This window comes from Grammomys surdaster, unplaced genomic scaffold (genome assembly GCF_004785775.1).
Source record: "Grammomys surdaster isolate TR1022 unplaced genomic scaffold, NIH_TR_1.0 126271, whole genome shotgun sequence".
Taxonomy (NCBI): domain Eukaryota; kingdom Metazoa; phylum Chordata; class Mammalia; order Rodentia; family Muridae; genus Grammomys; species Grammomys surdaster.
The window spans coordinates 10,974,752-11,000,969 of record NW_021621071.1 but is presented as its reverse complement, the minus strand read 5'-3'; the positions used below and the strand labels follow the sequence as shown (position 1 = coordinate 11,000,969).

At 45.0% G+C, this 26,218-nt stretch overlaps 1 protein-coding gene across 2 annotated transcripts in view; it reads left to right on the top strand.

Moving 5' to 3' along the window:
• Positions 1–26,218, top strand: part of Tbc1d30 (TBC1 domain family member 30) — a 77,671-nt gene that overhangs the window by 9,575 nt on the left and 41,878 nt on the right. The window contains exon 1 of one of the 2 annotated variants that reach the window (XM_028759115.1): positions 24,404–24,569. The exons of the other annotated variant lie outside the window; for it this stretch is intronic. Coding sequence (XP_028614948.1) covers positions 24,404–24,569 — 166 coding nt within the window. Of the gene's footprint in view, positions 1–24,403; positions 24,570–26,218 lie in introns of those variants that run through there. 2 annotated transcript variants of the gene reach the window in all.

The window sequence follows — 26,218 nt, the reverse complement described above, 5'->3', positions numbered from 1 at the left end:
GATGCTGTCATTATCAATTATAGCCAGCAGGGGGAGCACTCTTAGGCATTTATAAGAAAGGCATTAAAGTTCTTATTGTGTGTGTTGTGCCATCCCAGAAGGTAAGAAAGCCTATAAAACGGGAACTGATATGATCTGGGACAGAGTATATGAAAGGATTGAGGGAGTGCTTTAAAAATTTACATTCTGGCCGGGCAGTGGTGGCACACACCTTTAATCCCAGCACTTGGGAGGCAGAGGCAGGTGGATTTCTGAGTTCGAGGCCAGCCTGATCTACAGAGCGAGTTCTAGGACAGCCAGGACTATACAGAGAAACCCTGTCTCGAAAAAAAATTTTTTTTTCACTTTCTGGGGGCTGGAGAGATGGCTCAGTGGTTAAGAGCACTGACTGCTCTTCCAGAAGTCCTGAGTTCAACCCCCAGGAACCACATGGTGGCTCACAACCATCTATAATGGGATCTAGTGCCTTCTTCTGATGTGTCTGAAGTCAGTGACAGTGTACTCACTTACATAAAATAAGTAAAATTCACTCTCGGTACATACTATTATTTTTGTATTTTGTTATAATAGAATGCTTTTCGAAGTGCGACGTTTCAATCATTTCGAATGCTAAAAGGAACATTTCCATTTAAAATGTCTATTCTAGACTATATGAATGAAAATATCACTTATTCACTCGACAGAGATTTACATGCATTTACAATTTGCCAGACATGATTATAGGCGATGAACAAAACTTGTCCAAGATTAATACTACACAATTCAGCCGGGCAGTGGTGGCGCACGCCTTTAATCCCAGCACTTGGGAGGCAGAGGCAGGCGGATTTCTGAGTTCGAGGCCAGCCTGGTCTACAGAGTGAGTTCCAGGACAGCCAGGACTACACAGAGAAACCCTGTCTCAAAAACAAAACAAAACAAAACACCAAAAAACCTACATGATTCAAAGCGCCTTTTACCTTAAGGAAACATTTAAGATGAATTTGAGTACTCTTCCCAAAAGCATAGGTTACTGTTTGTGCGACAACGAGCTGCATTCTTCTTGCGTTGGCTATCGGGTCTACAGCACCATGTACAGCGATGATGTCACATACACTGAACGCTTGTAGGAATTTTAATATAGGCCTTCAGATTCCATTCTCTGCCAAGAAGGTAATTGTCACGGTGATCCAAAGTTTTTCATGTTTACGGAAGTTATTTGGAGATTAAAAATAAAAAAAGATCTAATGCTTGGACCCCACTTCCCAACATTCAGATTTGACCGACGTGAACTGACACGTTGAATTTTAAGATCCCAGAGCTGTTCTTCGGGACAGAAAAGTTTGGAAACCCGTAAACTATTGATGGATCCCTGAAGAAAAGGACAGAGCTTCTTCTCCTTCCCACTTTAGAGATCATCCTCACTATAAATCCCAGGCTGGCCTGGAATTTGCAGTGTAGCCCAGGCTGGCCTCTCGGGGATCCTAGGCATGGGCCACCACACTCAGCTGAATCCTGGTTTTGTGACCATGTACGGCATACTTGACCTGGCAGTGGTCGCTAATGACCATTGTTTATTTAACTGTGTAGAGTTTGTGTCTTGCTTGTTCGCAGTTCGCTTGTGTGCACACATAGATCAATTGTTCTGGTCTCCCTCAGCAAAACCCTGACCTTTAGCTTCTTCAGAACTCTAGCATCTTGTGTGTGCACCTACTGCTGACTGCTGACTGGAGAGAGATTATCTAACCCCTCTTTCAACCCATCACTGCTAATGTAATTGACAGTCTTTGTTGCCAGCAATCCTAATTTATGTCTCTAGTTCACACCCTGCTCCATGTTTATGTATCATTGCATTTCCTTACTAAAACCTACTTTAATAAGGGTTCCTAAATGCTTTAACCTCCCTTCTAGCCGACCACCCACTAGAGGTAAGATTAATAGGGCAAAGGAGGGTGTGGACCTGTGTAGGAATAGTTCTTTGGAGCGAATCTAATCTTCGCTGTCAGGGTATCAGCAGTTCAGTTCACAGGAATCAGCAATGGTAGCCGGATCCACTCACAAATACTGTTTATGAATCGGCAATGGCAGTTTGATCCAGAAGAGAATGCAAGGCTCTGCCAATGGGCCCGGGTCTGTGGAACCGACAAGAAGACACTAGAATATCATGAGAAGATCTTTGGTGTGTTTCTCTCTATGAAGTCATGAGAAATGATGATCAGAAGGCCAGGCGAACCAATGCCACAGTGTCATGGCAAAGAGTAACTAAGACCAGCAAAGAGTGGCAAGGCAAACCAATGCCACACAGCCCCGTCGGTTCACTGTCTGTTGGGTTATATTTATACTGTTTCCAAACGTCATGTGTTCTCTCAAGCATCCACTCTACCAAAACATCACATGCCCCTTTTCCAGGAAACTTCCAGAAAAACATCACGTGCCTGTTCTTAGCAAAACATCCTCTCATAAGTTTCCAGAACAACATCACATGACACAACTGAGTCTCGAAGAAACCAGAATGTTTCACTTCACCTTGCTTTGTATTTTAACAGAGCAAATATAAGCAATCAAAAGAGTTCTGTAAGCCAGGTGTAGTGTGGGTACACCCAGAAGCCCAAACCTAGGAGGCTGAAGGGAGGAAGATGGTAGGTACAAGGCTGGCCTTAGCTATATAGCACGGCCCTATCTGAAAAGAAACGAGACAGGTAGACTGTTCTCACAGTCCTATCTTGAGTGGGCATGCTTTCTTCCTATGACTCGGGATAAACTAGCTACACCTTTGTATATATTGGGTCAGTCCTCTCTTCCCTACTTAGGAAATCTCCACACCTGTTTGCTTAAATCAGTTTTATTTTATGAACACAGATTTCTGCCTGCATGTATGTCTGTGTGAGGGTGTCGGATCCCTTGGAACTGGAGTTACAGACAGTTGTGAGCTGCCATGTGGGTACTGGGAATTGAACCCAAGTCCTTTGGAAGAACAGCCAGTGCTCTAACCACTGAACCATCTCTTCAGTTCACCCCCCCCAAATCAGTTTTCTATCTCTATTAGATCATCCAAATTGATTTTATCTTTAATGAAAACATTAGGTTTTGGCCAACTAGCTCAGTGGTAGAATACTTGCCTAGCAAACACAAGGTCCTGAGTTCAGTTCCCAGCACCAGAAGACTAATTAACTATCTAATTAATTAAAAGTAGGGCTGGAGAGATGGCTCAGTGGTTAAGAGCACTGTCTGCTCTTCCAGAGGTCCTTTCCTAGAAACCACATGGTGGCTCACAACCACCTGTAATGGGACCCGATGTCCTCTTCTGGTGTGTCTGAAGACAGCTACAGTGTACTCACATACATACCCATAAAATAGATAAATCTTGAAATAAATTAAAATAAGTAATTCTTTAAAAAAATTAAACACAGTAACTCAAGCATGGTGATACATACCTCTAATTTCAACACTTGGGAAGGACTGTGAGTTTGTGTAAAGCCTGGGCCACACAGTGAGATGCTGTTTCAAAAAATAAGTAAAATAAGTGTGATGTCATAGGCCAGGTGTGGTGGCATACACTTTAACCCCAGCACTCAGGGGACACAGGCAGGTGGAGCTCTGTGAGTTTGGTGTACAAATGAAGTCCAGGATAACTAGAGCTATTACACAGAGAAACCCTGTCCTGAAAAGCCCAAACAAATAGACAAAAGAAGCTAACACCAACACTGTACTTGAATGTTAGACTACTCTCCAGTTTTCTGTTTCCTAGGCTTTTCTTGACTTACAAAGTGGACAACAATGATATTGATCTTACGGACCTCAAGAGAGTTTTGGAGACAAAACTAAAAGTATTTTGAAGTGTAAAATGTGTAGGCGTATATATATGTGTGTGTGTGTGGGAGAGTGTGCATGAGCGTGCATGTAATGTATGCCTGTGCATGTGGTGTGTGTGTGTATGGTATGTGTGTGTGCACACCTGTGTGGTGTGTGTGTGTGTGGTGTGTATGTATGTGTGTGTGTGTATGTGTGTGTGTATGTGTGTGTGTGGTATGTGTGGGGTGTATGTATGTGTGTGCATGTGTGGTGTATGTGTGTGGTGTGTGTGTATGTGTGTGTGTGTATGTGTGTGTGTGTATGTGTGTGTGTGTGTGTGTGTGTATGTGTGTGTGTGTGTAATATGGGTATCGACACCCCGGAGCAGCACTTAGAGGCAGTCGTGAGCTGCCTGATGTAGGTGCTGAGAATCAAACTCTGGTCCTCTGCAGGACAGCGTGCAGTTGCAGCTGCTGAGCCCCCTCCGGCCCTTGGCTTATGACTGACCATAGGATGTTAGTGTGCAGCAACTGCTTTCTTAGATTTAAAGCAAGCGGAGGCGTGGCTATCCTCGAGTAAGCGTAAGTGTGGCTATCATCAAGTACACACTTGCCTCATGACAACGTTCATACAATCTTTGCATGTGGGTGGAAAGAAGCAAATGAAAGAGCTGTTTCCCTGAGGCTACAGAATAATAGCAAGCTTGGTCAGTGGGGGTTGTGCTGTCTGCACAACATCCTTCTAATAGCACGCTGAAGTTTTATGCTGAGAGTACGGCTGACCCCGTCTCTCTCCCCATGGTAGGAGGTAGTTTCTTTCTTTCCTCTTTGTTTCTTTAAACCTGTTTTCATAACTTTTTTTTTGCCACTGACATTTTACTTTCAATGAGTGATTTACTACTGAAGTGTAATGCCAAGTTTTTTCTGGTAATGGGATAAGCAAATACCTGCTCATAATGGGGTATATAGAGACTTTTTGTTTGTTTGTTTGTTTTTTCAAGACAGGGTTTCTCTGTGTAGCCCTGGCTGTCCTGGAACTCACTCTGTAGACCAGATTGGCCTCAAACTCAGAAATCCGCCTGCCTCTGCCTCCCAAGTGCTGGGATTAAAGGCGTGCGCCACCACCGCCCGGATGAGACATTTATTTTGATGTTGCAGATTGGAAAAGAACATTTTCTGATGTATTTCATTCTGAGCTTACTCAAGTTCTTAGTGTGTATGATTGTGCATATGTGGGTACATGTATGCCATTTCATGGATTAATTGTTTTTGAGACAGGATCTCTCACTGACGTAGAATTCACTGAATTAGGTAGGCTATCTGGCCAGGAACTTCAAGACTCGTCTCTTCGGTTCTGAGGTGACGTGTCTACACTAGAATGGTTGGTTTTGTTCTGGGGACCCAGCTCAGGTCTTATGCTTATGAACCAACGGAGCCATCTTTGTAGCTCCTCTCCTCCACACCCCTAACCTCCTCCATTTTCTTTGTCCAGTATTCCCTTCTCAATACACTCACAGAAAAGGGCTCATTCAGGACTTAGCCATAAAGCGTGACACGGGGCTGTGATCTTCTTGTAAGGTTTTTGGTCATGAGTGGAAGTTGTGTAGATGGCTATTGTGCAGTCAGTGTCAGTCCCCAGGTCTTTCAGTTCAAAGGGATAGGAAAGGTCACCTCACATCTTGCTGACACTACCTGGTATGTCCAGTAGAGGGCAAGCTGGCTCCTTTCCTTCGGGGACTTGGGATTCTGTCTCTTGCTCTATTTACTTTTCATCAATTAGTCACCTTACCGGATGACCACATTCTAGAGTCAATCACCAACATTCTAGACTCACTTGTGTGATTAAAAACTAGTAGGGCAATGGTTCAGAACTATTTCCTTTTTCCCCATGCAACATGACATGTTGAAGGAAGTCCCTCTTCAGTGCACATCTGAGACTCTCTCAGTATGTTCTGTCTTGAGGACTTTCCATAACAGGCATAGAGGACTCAACCTTAAGTTTCTGTAAGTGGGAAACTTTTGGGGTCTTCAGGTGTTGCATGCTGACTCTCAGTGGCTCACCACGGTGCCCAATCAGGACCCACAACACTGCGACGTCCCTACAGAAACAGAGACTTTTATGTAGCTAAATGTCATAACATATCCATACAAGGAAGGTTTGCTGCCTCTGCTCTTGGAAGGTCTGATAATAACCATCCATCCCTTTAAAGAGAGAAGCTAAGTTTGTGAACAGCACTGGGCTATGAGATTGTGAAGTTAGGCGTTTTCTACTGCTTGTGTGTGTGTGTGTGTATTTCTGTGTGTCTGTGCTCTAGTGTGTGCACACACATTCATGCACATGTGTGTGTTCTTTTGAGATAAGGGCTTACTATGTAGCCTAGGCTGGCCTTTGTAGCCTGAGGGGTGTGATTACAACTGTCCACATGGTGGCCTATGCTGTCTGTGGCACTAGGACTTGTATTATCCATCCTGGGTCAGAAGTTTTAGGTTCAACTGAGATGCCTGCTTCAGCCTGTGGAGTAGCTGGATCTGTGTCTCACTGTGCTCGGCTCTCTCTCTTGGGAGCCTGTAGTTGTTTGTTTATTTAGATCAGCCTTTGTTTGTCTGTGTTTAGCTATTTGTAAAGCAGTATTTTACCTAGGGAGTTACCAGTAACTGGTGACTTCTTTACAGGGTATCTCACTGAAAAAAAAATACTTTAACTTTTCTGCATTTTGTCTCTGGGTGGGTTAATCCTACGTCAGAGTTCCCAGGGAAAAGGCCTTTTCTGCTATTCTCCTCCTGAACCTCACTTGAAAAAAATAGTTATGCATAGTGACACACACCCGTAATCTCATACTTGAGAGCCGGAAGCAGGAAGATCAACCGCAAATTCAAGCCCAGTGTGAGCTACATAGCTAGACCATGTCTCAGAACATATAACTGCAAATTTTTATTTCTGTGGAAGAAAAATATTGTTTATATTGTACTAATAATCAGGCCCCTGTGAAAGCCAGTGAAACGGAAACGCCACTGTGTGGGTGGGTATCTGGTGTTAGTGTCATGTCCGAAGCCATGCCTGCCACACAGGTGGTTGGGGCCAGGATTTCTTAAGTTTCTTAAATCCGCTAACCATCCTCATGCTTCAGTCTTCATCCATGTTTCTCTGGAAACCGTATAGATAGTATGTATCAGTGTCATAAATGTAGTCAGTTTTAGAGGATTCAAATGACCCAAATTTTTCCATGTTCAGCATGAAGTCCTTCCTTAGAGTACATATCTGCTGGTTCCCTCCTGTTCCCATCACCTCTTGCATTAGGGCCAACCCATAACAAAGTCAGTCCAACCCCTCACTTCCAGGCGGTGCTAGTGTGTGTGTGTATATATCCGTGTGTTATTTTTTTTATTAGTGTTCTGTGTTGAACCATCCTACTTTACTTGTGGGGTTTCTGTTCTCACTTTACTCCAGACCTGCCCCTTCTCTTCATTCTCCAAAGTGTCACCACGGTGAAGCTGGAAAGACACTTTATTAAAGGTTTCAAGGTAATGAAGGGAAACTGTAGCATGGGAGAAAATAAGAAATAGCTACTGAACTGACTTTTAGACAGGATTGTCTTCAGCTGTTCTTTGGCATAGAATTCTCTAAGGACCTTCTCCTTTAAATCTTCATAATCTATTTTATAGCGCAGCTGTTCTTACATATTCAAATTCAGAGCTTGGGCCTCTGCCCAGTGGTAGAATGCTTTTGTTCTGGGTTAAAACCTTAGTCCTACAAAGAAACAAATATAACCGCGAAAACAACTGAACCCTACAATGTATCAAGTCACAGGCTTCCCATCCTAGGATTCAGCCTTATATCCTGTTGTAACCTAGTTTTTCTTGCACAGAAGAGTCAGCCATAGATAACTTTGCTGCAGGTAACATTTGTGGTTGCAGTTTACCTGGATGAGTTTAAACAGGACGGTGAAGGAATTCTGTTCTAGTCTGATTGCTGCTGCCAAGACAAAATACCTCTTCAAAACGCAACATAGGGAGAAAGCGTTAGTTAGCTTACAATTTCAGGTTCTAGTCCATCATAGCAGGGAAGCCAAGGCAGCAGAAAGTTAGAATAGTCACATTGCATCCATAGTCAGGAATAGAGAGAAATGGGTGTGTACACACTCAGATGCTTGCTTGTGCTCAGTGTTATGTCTCCACACTTATGCAGAGTCCCAGCCTAGGGAATGGTACCGCTCACAGTGGGATAGGTGCTCCATATCAGTTATCTTTTTTTTTTTTTTTTTTTTTTTGGTTTTTCGAGACAGGGTTTCTCTGTATAGCCCGGGCTGTCCTGGAACTCACTCTGTAGACCAGGCTGGCCTCGAACTCAGAAATCCGCCTGCCTCTGCCTCCCGAGTGCTGGGATTAAAGGCGTGCGCCACCACCGCCCGGCCCATATCAGTTATCTTAAGACAACTCCCCATAGGTCAATCCAACATGGACAGTCCCTCCGTGTGACGTTCTTCACAGGTGATTCTGGGTTCTGTCTTCTTGACAATTAAAGCGGACCTCCACACACTCTAAACATTTCTCTTTAACTAAAAGTTCATTTTCAGCCAAACTGTGCACTAGGTACTGTAATGCAAACATTGGACACACAGCCCATGTTGACTCTATCAAACCTTCAACACGATAAATGATTCAGGCAGTTTTTACACTTAGTGTAATACAATGTAACAATTTTTAATCACTTAAGAAAAAAAAACCCACAACCCAGAGCATTTTGGGTTGAACCATCTCAGATGTTTTCTTAATTCTGTGACATAGTGATTACAACAGTTGCTTCTCACTGAAGAGCGAATATAATGTTAGCACAAAAATTGAACCCCGAAATGTCAGCATCATGGACATCTTCTCTGTATGGAGGGTCCTCAGCTTACTACTGCCTCCGTTAACTAATGAGCAGCCTGTTTCCTTTCTGACGTGAGGCAAGTTAATTTTAGAAATCATTTCTGAAGTTTCTTGGGAAACTTGAAGGTTGGCCAGATTTCTTCTTGGTAACTTACAAGGTGGATCGGTGCGAAGAGGAACATTTTGGATGTTTAGTAAATATTTAGTAAAGCTCATCTCCCATGTCCTGACTGACGGCTGCAGGCCCTGTCTTGCCGTCTTGTCTGCAACAGGCTGGTCTGCCGCACTAACCTCCGAGCTGGTCCATCCTGTCCGCTACACTGGGGTTTCAGACTAACCAACACAGCTGGGCTGGCCTTGTTGAAGCTGCTGACTGGTTATTTCTGGACCATTACTGCATTAATAAATAGTGTAAGAAGAATCTGCAGAAATGATGGGAACCACACTCAGGAATACAAATGGGAGCGGGCGGTGGTGGCGCATGCCTTTAATCCCAGCACTTGGGAGGCAGAGGCAGGCGGATTTTTGAGTTCAAGGCCAGCCTGGTCTACTGAGTGAGTTCCAGGACAGCCAGGGCTACACAGAGAAACCCTGTCTTGAAAAACCAAGAAGAAGAAGAAGAAGAAGAAGAAGAAGAAGAAGAAGAAGAAGAAAAGGAATGCAAATGGGGCTGAGAGCAAGTCTATTTTAGAACTTTCCAGAATGCTTTGATCTTGTTCAGGTAGAGTTGTCTGGCTGTATTCTGTTAACATAGGTGTTTGAGTGTGGCTTTAGTGAGAAACCGGGCTCATAATCCAACCATCTAGCTGTACAACTCGGGGGAGTTATTTAATCTCTTAGATTATTCTTGTTCTTTTTATTTCTGTTGCATGATTTTTCCTGGGGAGGCGTGAACAATGTCTCTTCATCATACTTTTAAAGACTTGTTTAAGGTTGCTTGCTGGCTGGCTTGCTTGCTTGCTAAAGACAGGGTACCAAAAGACCAAAGAACTGATTCTACCCAAGTTCAGCTGCCAGTTTGAGAGGTTGTTGTTAGTACTTGTGTAGGCATATGGAATTTACCAGAAAACTTATCTGTGTTGCAAAGAATGAAAAAAAAATTCCAAAGACCAAAAAACTTCCTATAAATGGTGGGCCATTTTTGGAAAGCTTTAAAAATATATATATAATGACTCAATTTCTGATAATTGCAGGCATTATTTCAAAGCAATGGCTAGGGAGTAATTAATATTGGGGCCTTATTAACTTTTGAAGAACAGGAAAAAGCTGACTTGTCAGCATTGTTGCCAATGCTCGTTGAGTGACATCTTAGAAAACCCAGATGAAAGATGGGACCGATTTGTCAGTTGAAATGAATAGTTTTCAGAATTGACTTCCTGGCATTTTAGATGAGATCACCGGGTCAAGCTGGGAAGTGATGGAATTAAAAAGCACAGAATCATGTTCTAGAGACTTGGTTGGTGGCAGGGCTGGAAATCTGTGACAAGGTTGCTATAAGGTGAACACACCAGTGTGGTAGTACGCACCTTCAAGCCCAGCACTTGGGAGGCAGAGGTAGGTGGAATCTCTGTGAGCTCAAAGCTAGCCTGGTCTACATAGTGAGTTCCAGGACAGCCAAGGCTATATAGTGAGACCCTGTCTTTAGCAAGCAAGCCAGCCAGCAAGCAACCTTAAACAAGTCTTTAAAAGTAACCCATGCACCTTTATACATGCCTACCACCAACAGAACAAGTAATATTTCTATAGCGAGTTCACTGTATGACCGGCATGTGGTAGATGTTTTATCTGTGGTATTTGCTCCTAAGAGAACATCTATAGAGTTGTTTCTTCACTTGTTCCATATTCTGGGTAAGGAGACTGAGATGCTACCCAAATCACCACTGCCACTGAGTGAGGGAGCCGGGCTTCTGTTTCAGAGTGTGGTTTTCCCATGATTCCATGCTGACTCCCTTTGTATCTGCATGGACAGGATGAGCGGGCAAGGGTGTGATGGCTGAGAATTATGCATCTTGTCAGGAGACCAAGAAGAGTGTGTGGGTTTCTTTTCGTTGCACAAATGTTAGTCAAAATAACTGTCCATAAACACATCTGCTTATTTCTCTCGTAATTGAATAAAATGTCAGTTTTGGTGAGTGGGAAGGCATACTTCTCTTCTTGACATGATGACTTTCCAATTCTATTTATTTTTGACATCCGTGTCCTGGGTAGCAAATGTGTACCCGGCCCCAGGATAGCTGCATGCATGGGTGGAGAGAGATAAACAATGAATAAAAATTAGTTTCCGCATCCAAAGATGCTTATGTTTTATTGAGGGGATTAAAGTCTTCCTATAAATAATTCAAGCACATAGATGAAGTGCCTGTGGGGTGGGAAGTGCAGGGCATGGGATACAAGTGTCAAGGCAGGTGTCATTTTTAAATGTCACACCGGCAGGACCTCACTCGGATACACTTTGTGTTCTCTAGGTAGAGTTAAAAAAGTATCTACAAGATGCATACCTTTAACCCAGCACTCAGAAGGCAGAGACAGGAGCTTTCTGAATTTGAGGCCAGTCTGGCCTACCTAGCAAGTTCCAGGCAGCCAAGGAACATAAGAGAGGAGCTGTCTGTACCAGTTTCTATGTTAGAAAGCTATTTTCCACTTTTTCAGAATATACATACTTATCACCTTTAATCTGGAAGTCCAAAATTAAAAAAAAAATCAAGTGCCAATATGATGATAATTCAAGTAGAAAACTATACCAGAAACTTTATGTACAATTTTTTTGTTTGTTTGTTGAGGGAGGGTCTTAGTAGATAGCCTAACCTGGCTTCAAACTGTCTATTCTCCTGTCTCAAGCTCTTATATGCCAGGGTTATCGGCATGGATCATACCTGGACTCAGGCCAACTAAAATCCCACCTTCCAGCTATGTGCTCAAGGTGAAAATGAACCTCGGCTCCCATCCCGTGATCTCTCACTCTGAGTCCAATAAGTCTGAACCATAGCGACAACAAACCCAAATCTGAAACACGTGTGGTCACAACCATTTTGGATTAGGGAATACCGAAACTATCATTAAGCAAGCATCAAGCATCAGATGTGTTTAAAATCACCAGAGGTAATTTCTTTTAAAAAAAAGACACAATGTGTTTCCTCCCCAGGAGCTGGCGTATATGATTGATGTTGGCAGTATGCCAAGTTGGCCTTCTGCCGGGTGATGCTGCAAGCAGAGACCACAGACGTGGTAATTAAAGGTGCCTCTGTGGCTATATGAAGTTCCCAAGTAGAATGTGCCACCCTACTCTGCTTCTAGCGGAGAGAAAGAATGTAGAAAGTATGTCTATTGAGCTGTCTGCTTCCTAGTGGCTTACAGGCTCTTTTTGATTGCCAAAGCCTATGTGGGCATTGGTATTCGAGAACATAAAACATGGACCTTAGCTAGGATACACCTGTGGCTTACGCCACCCCAGGCTTCTTTTCTATTGGCGTGTGTGCCAGGGTTTGCCCTACACGGAAGATTAAGTTATCAGTTTGGCACAATGTCACATGTACCGACCTCGGCCCCTGCGACAGTGTGTTCCGTTTATATTCTCCCTCAGGTCATGACTGTCAAAAATGCTTTTCATGTCTCAGTTTTTTAAATTGTTTTTTAGTGTTTGAGAATTTTTTTTTAAAGGCAGGGTGTCTCTACGTAGCCCTGCTTGTCCTGGAACTTGCTATGTAGGCCAGGCTGACCTCAGACTCACGGAGATCTGCCGTTTTTGCTGTGAGTGTTTTTGGTCCTGGGTGCTAAGACTGAATGAAGGCTTGTTTGGAATTTCTTATAACGTGTTTTGATCAAACTCACCCTCTATTCCTTTCCCTCCTGTTCTTCCTTTATTGCCCCCAACAAATTTCTCTCCTAATTTTTTTATTAATCATTTTATTCATTTACATTTCAAATGATATCGCCCATCCCAGTTTCCCTTCTGCAAACCCCCATCCCATCCCCCCTCCCCCTGCTTCTATGAGGGTGCTTTTTCACCCACCCACTCCCACCTCACTGCCCTAGCATCCTCCTATGCTGGGGAATCGGGCCTTCACAGGACCAAAGTCCTCCCCCCCACTCCTCACCCCCCCACAATTGATAAGGTCATTCTCTGCTACATATGTATCTGGAGCCATGGGTCCCTCCATGTATACTCTTTAGTTGGTGGTTTAGTCCCCGGGAGCTCTGGGTGGTCCAGTTAGTTGATATTGTTCTTCTTATGGGGTTGCAATCCCCTTCAGCTCCTTCAGTCCTTCCCCTAGCTCTTCCATTTGGGTCCCCAGGCTTAGTGCGATTGTTGGCTGTGAGTATCTACATCTGTATTGGTCAGGCTCTGGCAGAGCCTCTCAGGGAACAGCCATATCAGGTTCCTGTCAGTAAGCGCTTCTTGGCATCCGAAATAGTGTCTGGGTTTGGTGTCTGCATGTCGGATGGATCCCTAGGTGGGGCAGTTTCTGGATGGCCTTTCCTTCAGCCTTCTCTCCTAATTTTATATTCATTTCTTTGTCCCTCTCTGTTTCTCTGTCTCTCTCTGTTTCTGTCTCTCACATTCGAAGTCCACATACTGCAGTCTCTTGTGTGCATGGCATAGGACCATCTACTGGGGCAGAGATAGTTTGTCCGAGGCCACATTCCGGAAGAGAACTGGCTCTCCTCCCCCAGCAGCCAGCCATTGTTCATAGTTCCTCAGGTAGGGGGTGGGGCTTCACGAGGCTCCTCCCATCCATGCTGGGATTGAGAATTCCTGGGTGTACAACAGCTCTACAGAAGATACTGTTTTGCTGCAGATGTGCTCTACCCATGGCTCTGTCAGTCTTTTTACCCCTTCATTGAAGATGATTGCTTAGCCGTGAGTGTGTGTGTGTGTGTGTACTCCCATGCACAGGGGAGGGATGGCGGAAGGGAAGGAGTATTCCAATTTAAACATATGTATCTAAAGAGTCAAACTCGGCAGCATGTGTGAGAAAGATGACTTGGGCAGCATTTAACTGTCTGAACTCATAGGACCTGTCTTGGACTCATATGCGTAAGAATAGTGACCTATAGATAGTTTACGTACATGAGAGGTTGGTCTACAAGTACGTCTGTGCACCATGTGTGTGCTTGGTGCCTGCAAAAGATCCAGAAGACAATGTCAAATCCTCTGGAACTGGAGTTACAGACCATTGTGAGCCACCATGTGGGTGTTGGGAATTGAACCTGTATCCTCAAGAAGAGTGGTATATACTCCTAACCACTGAGCCATCTCTCCAGGTCCGATAACATAAAACTCTTCAGAAATGAAAAACGATTCTATTTGTCCAGGATATTTAAGTAAAGAATATATAATATATTTATAAGCCTCTTATAATGAGGAGGGGTTTACACCCAAAGGATTTTCTGTTTAAATTTCAGTTTGTCTGAAAACATAACAATGACAGGTATATTCTCTAGGCATTCCTGCTTGTGCAGCACCGAGGGATTCTAATGACGTAATAGAATCCTTGCTTATCAGCCGAGTTAACCACAGACAACTAGAGGGATGGATGCTGGTCTGGCCTCATGTTATGAGAAATGTTCTTTCCCAGCATCCCACTCTGCAGCCTCCGTCCCAGAGACCTGTGGGAGCGGGACTCTCTGATTCCAGAGAATGTGTTTTATCATAATGGGAACATTCTTACATTTTTGCTGGCATCTGTTTCTCTATAGCTCTCACCATACAGTTCAAACTTAACCCCTTTCGGGAGGAGCACAGAGATAATCTCTGTGTTCCTACCAAGCAAGTGAGGGTTCTGGGGTCAAATACAAAAGATGAAGCTGATGTCAACACCAGGAGGTGTCCTGTGCAGTTGGAAGGACTCTAGAGGTTGAACTGAGTCTTGCACTGGGCCAACCGCAAGGTATAGAACTCAGGTTTTCCTTCCGGTGATAGTCATACAGATGGAAGGAAGATGTCTTAGGGTTTAACTGTTATGAACAGACACCATGACCAAGGCAACTCTTATAAGGACAACATTTAACTGGGGCTGGCTTACAGGTTCTGAGGTTCAGTCCATTATCATCAAGGCAGGAAGTGTGGCAGTATCCAGGCAGGCATGGGGCTGGAGTAGCTGAGAGTTCTACATCTTGTTCTGAAGGCAAACAGGAGAAGACTGTCTTCCAGGCAGCTAGGATGAAGGTCTCAAAACCCACCCCCATAGTCACACACTTTCCTCCAACAAGGCCACACCTACTCCAACGAGGCTACACCTCCTATAGTGCCACTCTCTGGGCCAAGCGTATTCAAACCACCACACTGGCCCAAAGACAAGTGTTGGTGTTAGAATTTAAACCTTGGCCTGCTCGGCCTCCTGGTGGGGGTCTTCGCTGACATTTTTGTGTCCTAATAAACCCTTCCTCAGACCATACATCTGCACTGTCTCTGCAGAATGAACTATTTGTTGAGAGAAGAGCTCCAGGCCAGCCAAGCCAATGTTTTTGTTAATTGTAACCTTTCTCTGCTTCCTGGTGCTTCTTTCTTATTACTAAGAAGAATTTTTGAGACAGGGTCTTATGTACAGGCTAGCCTTGAACTTGCCGTGTAGTCAGGGATGACTGTGAACTTCTGATTCTCCTGCCTCTGCCTCTGGAGTTCTGGGATTACAGATATGTGCCATCACGTCTGCCTTTTGTGGTGCTGAAGATTGAACCCAGGGCCTTGAGCTAGATAAGCAGTCTACCAACCGAGCTCCAGCTCCCGCCCTGATGGTATTCCTTTCAAAATCATTGCCCTGCTCCAGTCTACGGTTGTATATATTTTAAGCTAAAGTAATCTGCACTAATCGGTACCGGGGAACCTCCCTCCTGCCCCTTCTTAAGAAATCAGGTCAAAATAATCCTAGAATAGTTTTCTGTAAAGTGTTGAGGGATCCAAACTGGACAGTTATAGATGTATTAAGCAGTGTGATTATTTTTTGCCAAAGCACTGAGTCTCTTAGTCAGCTGGAGAAACGGCACAGCAGTTAAGAAAGCGCACTGGTCTATCAGAGGACTGGGCTTGGGATCCCAGAACCTTATCAAATAGCTCACAGATGCCTGTAACTCCAGCTCCAAGTAATCCAACACCTCCTTCTGGTCAACCCTCAAGTTTCCCAAGAAACCTCAGACATGATTTCTAAAATTAACTTGCCTCACATCCAAGAGGAGACAGGCTGGTGCTTAGTTCACGGAGGCAGCGGTAAACTGAGGACCCTCAAAAAAAGAAGTCTTTTTATGATCGACATAAACCTAGCTCAAGCACAGGTTGAACATTGTCATTAGAAAATTCCAAATCTGAAGTAACTCCAAAACACAGAGCTGTTCAGACAATGGTATGCCACTGCTACCCATGGAAAATTCCACGTGACCTCATGTGAAGGGTCATACTTAACACACAAACAGGCTAAACGTATTCTTCCAGATTACTTGAACATCGTGTGTATAAGATGTAAAGGAAACATGAGTGCATTTTGTGTTTAGACTGAAGTCTACCTCAAAGCTAAACTCCAAACACACACACACACACACAAACTATCTATCTATCTATCTATCTATCTATCTATCTATCTGTCTGTCTGTCTGTCTGTCTGTCTGTCTGTCTGTCTGTCTATCTATGTATCTATGTATCTATCTATCTATCTATCTATCTATCTATCTATCTATCTATCTATCATTTATCTATCATCTCTCAATCATCTATCTACTTACCTACCTGTATACTTATGTGTGAATATTTTAAAATATTAACAAACCCCAAACACACTTGGCTCTGAAGGTTTTGGATAAAGGCGCCTGGTCCTCTAGTAGTGGATCCATATTAACCATTTTTGAGGAGAGAAAGTACTTCACAAAAAATAATAGGTCAAAAGAATAATCACTGCAGAGGCTTCAAGTGCACGCCCAGTATAATACTAAAAATACATGAACTCTGCACTAGAAGTTAAACTATAGCATTAGATACATGTTTGATTGATTTTGAATTTCTGACCTATAAATTTAAGTGATCTCTTTTTCTTAAAATAAATCTTCCAGAATGTTTGAATGAGTTAAGGAGATTTTATGCTTGAGAGGTTTTTTTTTTTAATCTTATTGAAGAGAATGTTTCTGGGAAGCATAAATAGCACCACAGAGAGAGGTGGAAGAATGGGGCGGAGTGACTTGTTTTTGGAATCTCAGAGCTCCTTTGTTCTACGCGTGATGGTGATTTTTTTCTCTGCATTTAACAGAATATAAAAGCCACACCCCATTGTCTTAAAGGAGCTTGTGTTTAAATAGAGAAAGTGTTTTTATGACTAAGATGAGAAACATCACATAAAAAGAAAGTAAAATGTTCCGTGCGCGTCATGTGACAGTGTCAGGAAATTGTGGGTTTTTTTTCCTTCCCCCTCAGTTCCTTTCTGCTATTCTGTCCCTGTGTCTCTTTGGTGCAGGAAAACGAGGCTCATCACCGCGAGTTCACCGGATGGGGCTCTGTGCTGGGTGATGAGTTGACAAAGTACTTACTAGACTCTACTTTTAAGGAGGTTTGAGGAGAATGTTAGTTTTCTAGGGAGGTGGCTGTCGGTACTCTGTCAATCAGCTTTCCATCGCTATAACAAAACACATGAGATAATTAATATGTAAAGAGAAAAGGTTTATCCTGGCTCACAGTCTTAGAGGCACCAGTCCATGATCTTGTTGGCTTTGTGCTTTGAGCCTGAGGTGAGTCAGGCAGGAGTGCAGGCAGAGCAAAATGCCTCACCTCACCACAAGCCACAGGGCAGGGAAGGGAAAGGACCAGAGTCCTTCCCTTTCAAGAGCATATCCCCAATTAATCTCCTAAAGGCTGACTGCCTCTCGCTAGTGCTAACGGCAAGCCTGCACTCACGATGAGCCAGGCTATAGCAGACTCTAGGGAGACAAGTAGAAATGTTGCTTTTTTTACCGTGCAGTACGAGAGTGGAAAGGAAGAAGCGGTTTTTATGCTAATGGTTGCCCTTCGCTTTTAGTAACCGAGGGGGCAAGAGGCACGTACTCATCTGCTGCCCAGCGCGAGGTGCTGGGATAGGATGACCTGTGAGATCTCCCTGACCCCCGGAGGCTGCCCCGGAAGCTCCGCAGCTGTGCAGCCACAGCAGCCCTGGGGAAGAACTCCAGCCCCAGGCTCCCATAGCAGCCTGGCTCCCCGCGGTTTTCCTTTCTCCAAAGCAGCAAGCTTCCTGGGCCTCTTCTCCTTGGTAATTGCCAGCACCAGTCCTGCGCTGTCCCTGAGGATAAGCACGTAGGCCCTTTTTATTTCGAGATTTTGGTGTTAAGCGAAAATAGCAACAGGAAATCAGAAAAACAAACGTCTCAGACCCGATTTCTTTTTGGAAGCCCCTTGGGACACAGCTTTTATTTCTGGTGTTGGGCTTGCTTTTCCTTCAGACTTCTGGCTTGTCTCCTACTCAAGGTAAAAATTCAAGAAGGCTCATTTCCAGCAAATAGGTTGAAGGATTCACGGAATGCCCTGTGAGCAAATGGTCCTTAATTCACTAGCCAGCTTCTAGGATGGTCCTCAAAATGTTCAGGACCTCTCCTCAAATGTTCCCTTTCCTTAACAATACAAGGGACAATTTTTTTTTATGCGTATAAAGGAGTATCTTGAGACAGAGTTTCACTTTGTAGTTCAAGGTAGCCCAGCACCTACTATGCAGTCCATGCTAGCCTCAAGCTAGTGATGTCCTGCCTCACCTCCAGACTCACCCAGGATACAATTTACACTGAGCGTTTCAGCAAATTCAGCTTAAATCATAACTATTCCAGATAGTTCCAAGGTGTGATTTATTCAAATGGGAATTCACTGACATTATTTGGCAGGGAGGGTCATTTGTTGAGTAGGGACTAATGATGGGTTAGCCCCGGGTGTTGGTAGCCTCAGGCAAAGGCCACACTGGCTTGTTTTCTCTGAGTTGACTTCAGATGACATCTTTTGCTTTTGGAAAACAATATCCCAGACATGAAATAAACCATGAGTCACATAATAAATATAATACCAGGCTTGTGCTGTGGCTACTTTTAGAGTATTGTATTTTAGCACTAACTTAATTATCTGTTTGCTACAAAAGTTGGCAGTCCTGGCTTTCCTCCCCAATGTAAACAAAATAACATTGTTTAATTCCTTCACTATTTATTGCTATAATAGTAGAAACAGGCGAGTACACAGTGTTAACTTTTAGAATGGGAAGACTTCAAGGAAGACTTTTTTTAAAAAAAAGCCTGTTTACTCTTGTAATCTGAAAGAAACAAAATGGAAATAGTTGTTTGGGAAGTAAGTTCCTTCACTATGAGGAAGGAAAACATTGTGAAGAATTTCAGAGAAAAGTCTTTTTGTCAGCCCTGACTAGTCCCTCATCCCATCCAGCTTTGGAGTTCAGCTGTAATAGCTTAGAACCTTGGTCTCCTCAGCCTGCTCAGCATCAGCTGAACTCGGGTGATGGCGGCTGTTTGTTGTGTTCAGTACATTCCCTTCTGGGCAGTAGACCTTTTTGGAGCCAAACGATCATCAGAGGTTTGCCTGATGAGCGTGCTGTCTGAGGCAAAGGGTGTGGGGTGCTCTAAATGGCGTGTGTCACACAGCCTCAGGCTGTCCTTCCCACACCAGAGGCTCCTCCTCTTGGCCCATGAGGCTGCCTCTCTTGCTTCAGTGAGACACAATGTGAATAGCATCCTTTGTTAAACAAGACACAAAGCCCTCTAAAGCTTGGCTGAGGAGAGTTGTGGAAGGTAAGACAGTGTGCATTGAACACTTGTCCTGGAGTTTTTTGCTCCTGGAGTTCATGGTCTTCATCCTCAGACTCTAGAATGTTGTGCAAAATGTCAGATCTTACTGTGGTCCTTAACATCACTGAGAGAGGCTGGGATGGCTAAGGAAAGCTGAAGGATAATGAATACATACAGTGTAAAAGCACCGGGCCAGTGAAGGATAGAGTTCTGTACCTGAGCTTGTTGAAGAAGGTCAGGAGACCTGATACAAATCTGGAGGACACTCTGGCTTTATTTTATAAGGTGACACTTTCCCCCCCCCCCCACAAGATGGTTTCTCTGTGTAGCCCTGGCTATCCTGGAACTCACTCTGTAGGCCAGGCTGGCTTCCAATTCAGAAATCCAAGCGCCTCTGCTTCCTGAGTATCGGGATTAAACGTGTGTCCCACTACCCAGCATAGAGCAACACCTTTTGAGTGTCCCTCCCTGTTCAAAGACTTCAGTCAGGCAGTGAATAGAGCGTGCTGCATCAGTCTCACATGGTTTAGCAGCTAACCTCATGTTTACGGAGTTTCATTCTTAGAGTTATCCCATTCTGGACGGTGCCCTTAAATCCGGGGTTCTTCACAAAGCCGGTGATGTGTGGACAATCGGAGGATTCATTTTGATGTGTTTATAAAAAGATAAAGAGAAAGAATATGTTCTGTGGAGGTGTGTGTGGTGAGTTATGGGGGGAAGGGATGTCTCAGCGGGCCCATGCTGGGGCATCTCTTCTCCCTGAGGGACCAGCCACATACTGGTATAGTATAGAATAGAGTTTATCCAGGGCATGTGGAGGAGAGTTAAGAGGGTAGTAGAGGCAGAGAGAGAGAGAGAGAGAGAGGAAGAGAGAGAGAGAGAGAGAGAGAGAGGTAGAAGTCGGCCATGAGCACATTGGAGAAGGGGGAAGAGAAAGAGGAAGGGGTAGGGGGGACAGGGCAAGAGGCAAGAGAGAGCAAGAGAGAAGGGGGGGCAAGCAGCCCCTTTTATAGTGGGCCAGGCCTACCTGGCTATTGCCAGGTAGCTGTGGGGAGGAGGATACCTGGCTGTTGCCAGGTAACTGTAGGGGTGGAGTTTCGACAGAATGCTCACACTTTCCCCTGGCCTGAACAGAATAGCATTATTAAAGTTCTTCCGAGATGTTCAATATCTCTTCAGTCAAACGCCGAGGTTGATTTTCTCCTTGAGTTGTTTCATGTTTGCCAGCGGAGGACCCTGTTTGTATGGCTTTTGTGCCCTTGTGGTGTGACCTCATTCACCCTGAGTGCAGTAGCTCACATGTGCTTTTCCTGGCTCAGGCTTGAATCAGTCATTTTCCAAGGAAACCATTGCTCCTTTTAGTGGGAGTGGGTTGTAGAGGCCATAACCTGGGTGCTGGATGCTTACTACTGCTGAGTTGGCTGCCCTTCAGTTTAGACTCAGCAAGTAAGTTGATATTTGAGGGGAAAAGTTAGTTTATACTAGTATTTCCGATTTATATACATTCATTGTAAGTCAAGTGTGGTATCATATATCTCTGGCAAGCTTGAGGCTAGCCTGGGCTACATAAGGAGATCCTGTATCAAAAAAAAAAAAAAAACCCTAGAAAAAAACCCAAATAACCATTATATAGTATTTTAAAGAAAACAAATTTCTTTGATTCTATAGTTACATATAAACCTGGCTCCATTTGACATCATTTGCCTTCTCCTATAGCATACGAGTTAAAAATACCAATACTGTTAACTTCTGAGTAAAATTTCAATTTTTCAGTTCTATTTTTTATATATATCCTGTTTAAGTACAATAATTTCCCTCATGTTTTTATGCTATAAATATACTTAGGTTCATTTGTTTTCCTTCATTTCCATAGTTTCATTTAAGAACTTAAATTTATTAGCACTTAATTAAACATTATTTCAAAGTCAAGACCATTTAAGGCAAATCTAGGCCAATCTCCATTTTCCATTCTTGTGTCCAAAGTATTCCTTCCTTTGAAAAGAATTTTGTGTGTATGCACATGTGTGTATGTGTATACATGTACATATATGTATATACATGTGTATACATGTGCACATGTGTATGTACATGTGTATATGTACATGTGCATATGTACATATGTATATGCACACATATGTATGTATGTGTGTACATGAGTTCATGTGTATATGTGTACATATGTACATGTGTATGTACATGCATGTATGTGTACATCTATGCATGTTTATGTGTGTATCTGTGTGTGTACCTGTGTATATACATGTGTAGGTGTGCATGTGCACACATGTACTTATGTACATGTGTGTGCATGTGTATACATATGTACATGTGTATGTACATGCATGTATGTGCACATCTATGCATGCGTATGTGTGTATCTGTGTATGTACATGTATGTGTACATGTGTGTGTATGTGTTCGTGTGTATGCAGGTGTAGATGGAAGTCAGAAGACAGTTTCTGTGCTGCTCTTCCTTAGACCTCAGCCACCTTATTTTTTGAAACAGACTCACTGGCCTCCTCTTCCCTGGTTTTAAAATTTCACTTTCCTCTCCCCTAAAGATTACCAAATATGAAACCTTTTCATGCTCCTGTCCACTTCCTTTTTGAAGGCAAACATGCCACTGTACTTTAGGAAAGACTTTTCCTTTCTCACAGCAACGTTGTGGGCAGGAGTTTAGGAGCACCGAAGGTGTGGAGAGATGACGGAACACCTTTGGTTTTTTTTTGGAGCAGAGTTTCAGTTTATTAAAAGAGATTTTAATATAGATTTTAAACAGAAAGATTAAGAGGAGGATAGATGTTCAGGATGGATGTATGACACACCAAGAGTGGGCTTGTCAAAGGAGACTGAAGTTTGTGAATGATAAGCTTAGCATGCACACTAGGAGAGGGAGGGAGAGATGGAGGAGGGGGGTGCTCAGAGAAAGAAGACAACACACTCAAGTGTGGACCGGGCTTCTCATGGGAGAGTCACAATTAAGTACCTTAGTATCAGTTATATATTCTATTTTAGTAACTCTCAAGTTATATCTCCAAGGGTTGCTAAGAAACAATTTTCTCCTCTCCGTCTTTTATTTTTAGGTAGGGTTTTACTGTGTAGCCCCAGATGGCCTGGAACTTGCTATGGAGAAACCATTGTGACAAGAATTGTGAGCCACTGTCTTGTTCCTGATGAAAAGATTCAGGTGGAAAATGTGCTGGGTCCCTGGAGTTCAGGTCCTAGGACAAACATTGTATCGTAACTAAGTAAGTGTTGACTTGGTACCACGTGGGCATGAAAAACACACAGCACCTGTAAAGCCGAGGTGGAACCAGATCAGAGTCTTGCAGGAGCTGCAGAAAGCCTTTGAAATTTCCATAGGAAGGACAGACGAAGCGATTTCTAGCTTGTCTCATCAGCAAAGGCAAGGAAAGGCTTGAGTTAATAGAAACATCCTTCCATTCATAAAATTTTAGATCAGGGCCACATGTTTATGAAAGTTAGCTGGCTGACCAGCACTCCCAGAGAACTTTGCTGAAGCGTCTGGAAGGTCATCCTGTGGTCCCAAGGCAGTGGAAAGAGATTGTAGAACAGGCCATGGCAAGGGAGTTTCTGAAGAAGTCTGTCCAGACGGCTTGCTAATATTTATGAAGCCAGACTTTGCTGTCATCTGGAGCTTTGGAAGATTTGAGAGCTGAGATTCAACGAATGCAATGAGAAAGGGGGCGCTTTGAAGATTAAAGACAGCTTTTGGGGGGGAGGATCCCCTTATACCTCCGTACCTGGCTACCATATTAGTTTTGCATGAAATATAAGCAGAAGAAAAAAAAGTATCAATCAAGCCAGCTCTTCAGGAGGGGAGAGATATAGTGCTATAATACCAGTTACTCAGGAGGCTAAGTCAATCAGATCACAAGTTCAAGGCCAGTCAGAGCAACTTAGTGAGACCCACGACTGAAAAATCAAAAGTATAGAGCTGGGCGAAGGCTGCACAGGTAGCAGCGCGACATTCAGATTAGCAACCCAGTCACGTCCTGGGCTCCCTGTCTCCTCAGGCTTACCAGCCAGAGGCAGCTCCAGCAGCAGTGCCCTGGGAAGTGGAACTTCTACATGGATAGGCTCAGGCCGGATGGGACTTGTCAGAACGTGGCCGGCAACCTTCATCCATCTGGGTGAGCCCCTTCCGTGTCAAGGCACCAGTCTCGCTGTAGTTATTCCGTCTCTTCAGCCTACCCCCTTAAGCCTTGACTGAGAACTACACTCTTTGAAGAGTCTTCTGAGTTTTTCAAGTCTGGCAGATAATGCGTCTTAAAAACCCGGCCTCACCACGCCCCCGGAAACACTTCTTTTGAAAACTACTTCTTCAACAGGAACATTTTCTTAGGATTCCCTTTCTTAAAAAGAGGAGCTATATTGTTGTCGTCACTGTTATAAAGCATGGTTCTTTGCCTCTCTAAGCGGCCTGGAAAGACATGGACACAATGTAGGCTGAAGGTTGAGATCACCATCTCCCAGCTTCTCTGCTCGGAGGTCTGCTTCGTGCTGTAGTGAACAGGCCTTGCCTTCCCCAGGCTGCTCAAACCAAGTGGGCACTTGGCTGTCAGCCCCTACGGCCCCTCCATCCCTCCCAGGCTTAGGAGAAGTGAGGACACTCCTGCCTTGTTTCTGGTTTCTGTCCACGGAGCTGGCTCCGGGGCTCCGGGGCTCAGACTGCCTTGCCTGCTCAGGCTGATGCCGGGATTGGGTGCGGAGGCGCCGCCTCCGTCTCTGCGTGCCCGCGCGCTCGCTCCCGCCCTCCTCCCCGCCCCAGCCCGCTCCTGTCTCAGCCGTTTGGGCTCCGCACTGCAGATGCCTGCCGGTCTCCCGGAGCTCAGCAGCTCTCTCTGATCCTCTTGACTCCGGCTGCTGCGCGCTCACGGCTCTCCCGGGTGCATCGCCGGCTTGGACTCGCCGAGCCCTGCCCTGCGTGCGGAGTCGTTCCGGCGCTGCAGCAGCAGCAGCAGCAGCAGCGAGCACGGGGCGGCGGACGGCGCTCTCGGATGCGGCAGGACAAACTGACCGGCTCCCTGCGTCGCGGCGGGCGATGCCTGAAGCGCCAGGGCGGCGGTGGCGGCGGCGGCGTGGGCACCATCCTGAGCAATGTACTCAAGAAACGCAGCTGCATCTCGCGGACCGCGCCCCGGTTGCTCTGCACCTTGGAGCCGGGTGAGGCGCGGGCTGCGGATGGGCGCTGGGGTGCAGGTGTCTGCGGAGCACCAGCGGCCTGGGAGGGATGGGAGCAGACCCCGGCCTGGGTGCGTTCAGCGGCCACTCGGGCAGGAAGAACCCGCCGCTCTGCAGAAGCCGCCCCGCGGCCTATGCGCTTATGGATGGTGGGGGAGTGAGGGAGGCTGTCCCCTCCAGCCTGGGCCGCGTCACCTATTGTGCTCCAGGTTCCCTGGAAGCCAGACCTCCATAGAGGTGTGTGGGTTGGCTGAAGCGCAGCCTTGACCCTACAGGTCGGAGGGGAAGGCAGCGACTGCGAAGGGCGGGCGATCGAGAGCGTGTTTTCCCGAGGGAGTGCTTGTGGTGTGTTGGGGATGGGAGAGGGCACGAGCTGGCTTCTGTAAGGTAAGGTCCAGGAGCCCCCCTGGCCTGGGCCCTTCCTACCATCCCTGTTCTCCAGGCTCTGCCTGTCTCTACACCAGCTCGTCACCTGGCATCCTCGCTCGGGGTTTTAAGAGCCTGGCTCTGGCACCGGCGCTTGGGCGCTGAGGGTTCTGGCAAGGGGTGGCCGCAGAGAACGCAGCTCCATTTGCCCGCGGAGCTCTGTTAAGCTCTGAACTCACCTTTCCCTTGAGTGGCCCCGCTGCCCCCAGGCAGTTTGTGGTTTCTACAGCACCCTCCCTCTCCACTCCCATCCCTTCTGGAACCTGCTCCCACCTAGGCTGCAGATCCTGCCCTGGCACTGGGTCTTAAAGGGTGGAATGCGTTGCTGCCTCTCTGAACCTCGTGGTTTCTTTGTTTTTCTCCCCACCGAAGTGTCTAATTGCCGAGACTGTAGTATTTATTCGCCGTCTTTTCTTACCCCCCCCCTTAAATCTCCTTCCCACGTTAAATAGTGTTTTGTATTTCTGAATCTGGAACAGCTGTGATTATCAGATGAAACATAAACCCCTCTCTTCTCGCTTCACTTAGAAGAAAAGAGCGTGACAATGACCCGATTTAAGCCTCTGCGTGAGGGCAGCAAATGATCAATTCCACTTCAAACCTGACTCATTTTTGATTATGAGAAAAATAGTTGTGGTCTTGACTGAGGAGCCCCAGTGGCTTTTCAGCACAGGAAAGCAATTGGTTTATGCCCAGCAGGTGGCCCCCAAAGTCAAAGGAGCATATTTGGTCAACCATACTGGGAATCCAGTGGTTTTTGGGCAGTGACAAAGTCACCATAGGGCCGAATTTCCTAGTCTTTGTTGTAATAAAGCAAGAATCATAATTATAAACTCTTGCATTCAGCACCCCAGGCCTGGACAGCACTCTCTCCAAAGTCTATTTCATTGGTTGGAGCCTGTAGGCTGTCTTGATCCTACTTACAGAGACTGGAAGGAATTCATTAAAACCATTTTCCAGAGATGAGAATCAGCGGGTAATTAACATTTTCTTGGAGAAGAAAATCATCTATCCAGTCTGAGATGGATACGGCTTTGACTTGAAAGCTTCGAAATCTCGGTATTATCAGATGCCCTGGATTCTTGAAATAGGACATCTAGGTGTTAATACGTGTATCCAGAACACCTGTACGGGACTCCACATCACCATCAAGAGCAAGGACAACTATAGCAACGTCACCACCACCTATCTGCTTATAGCCAAGG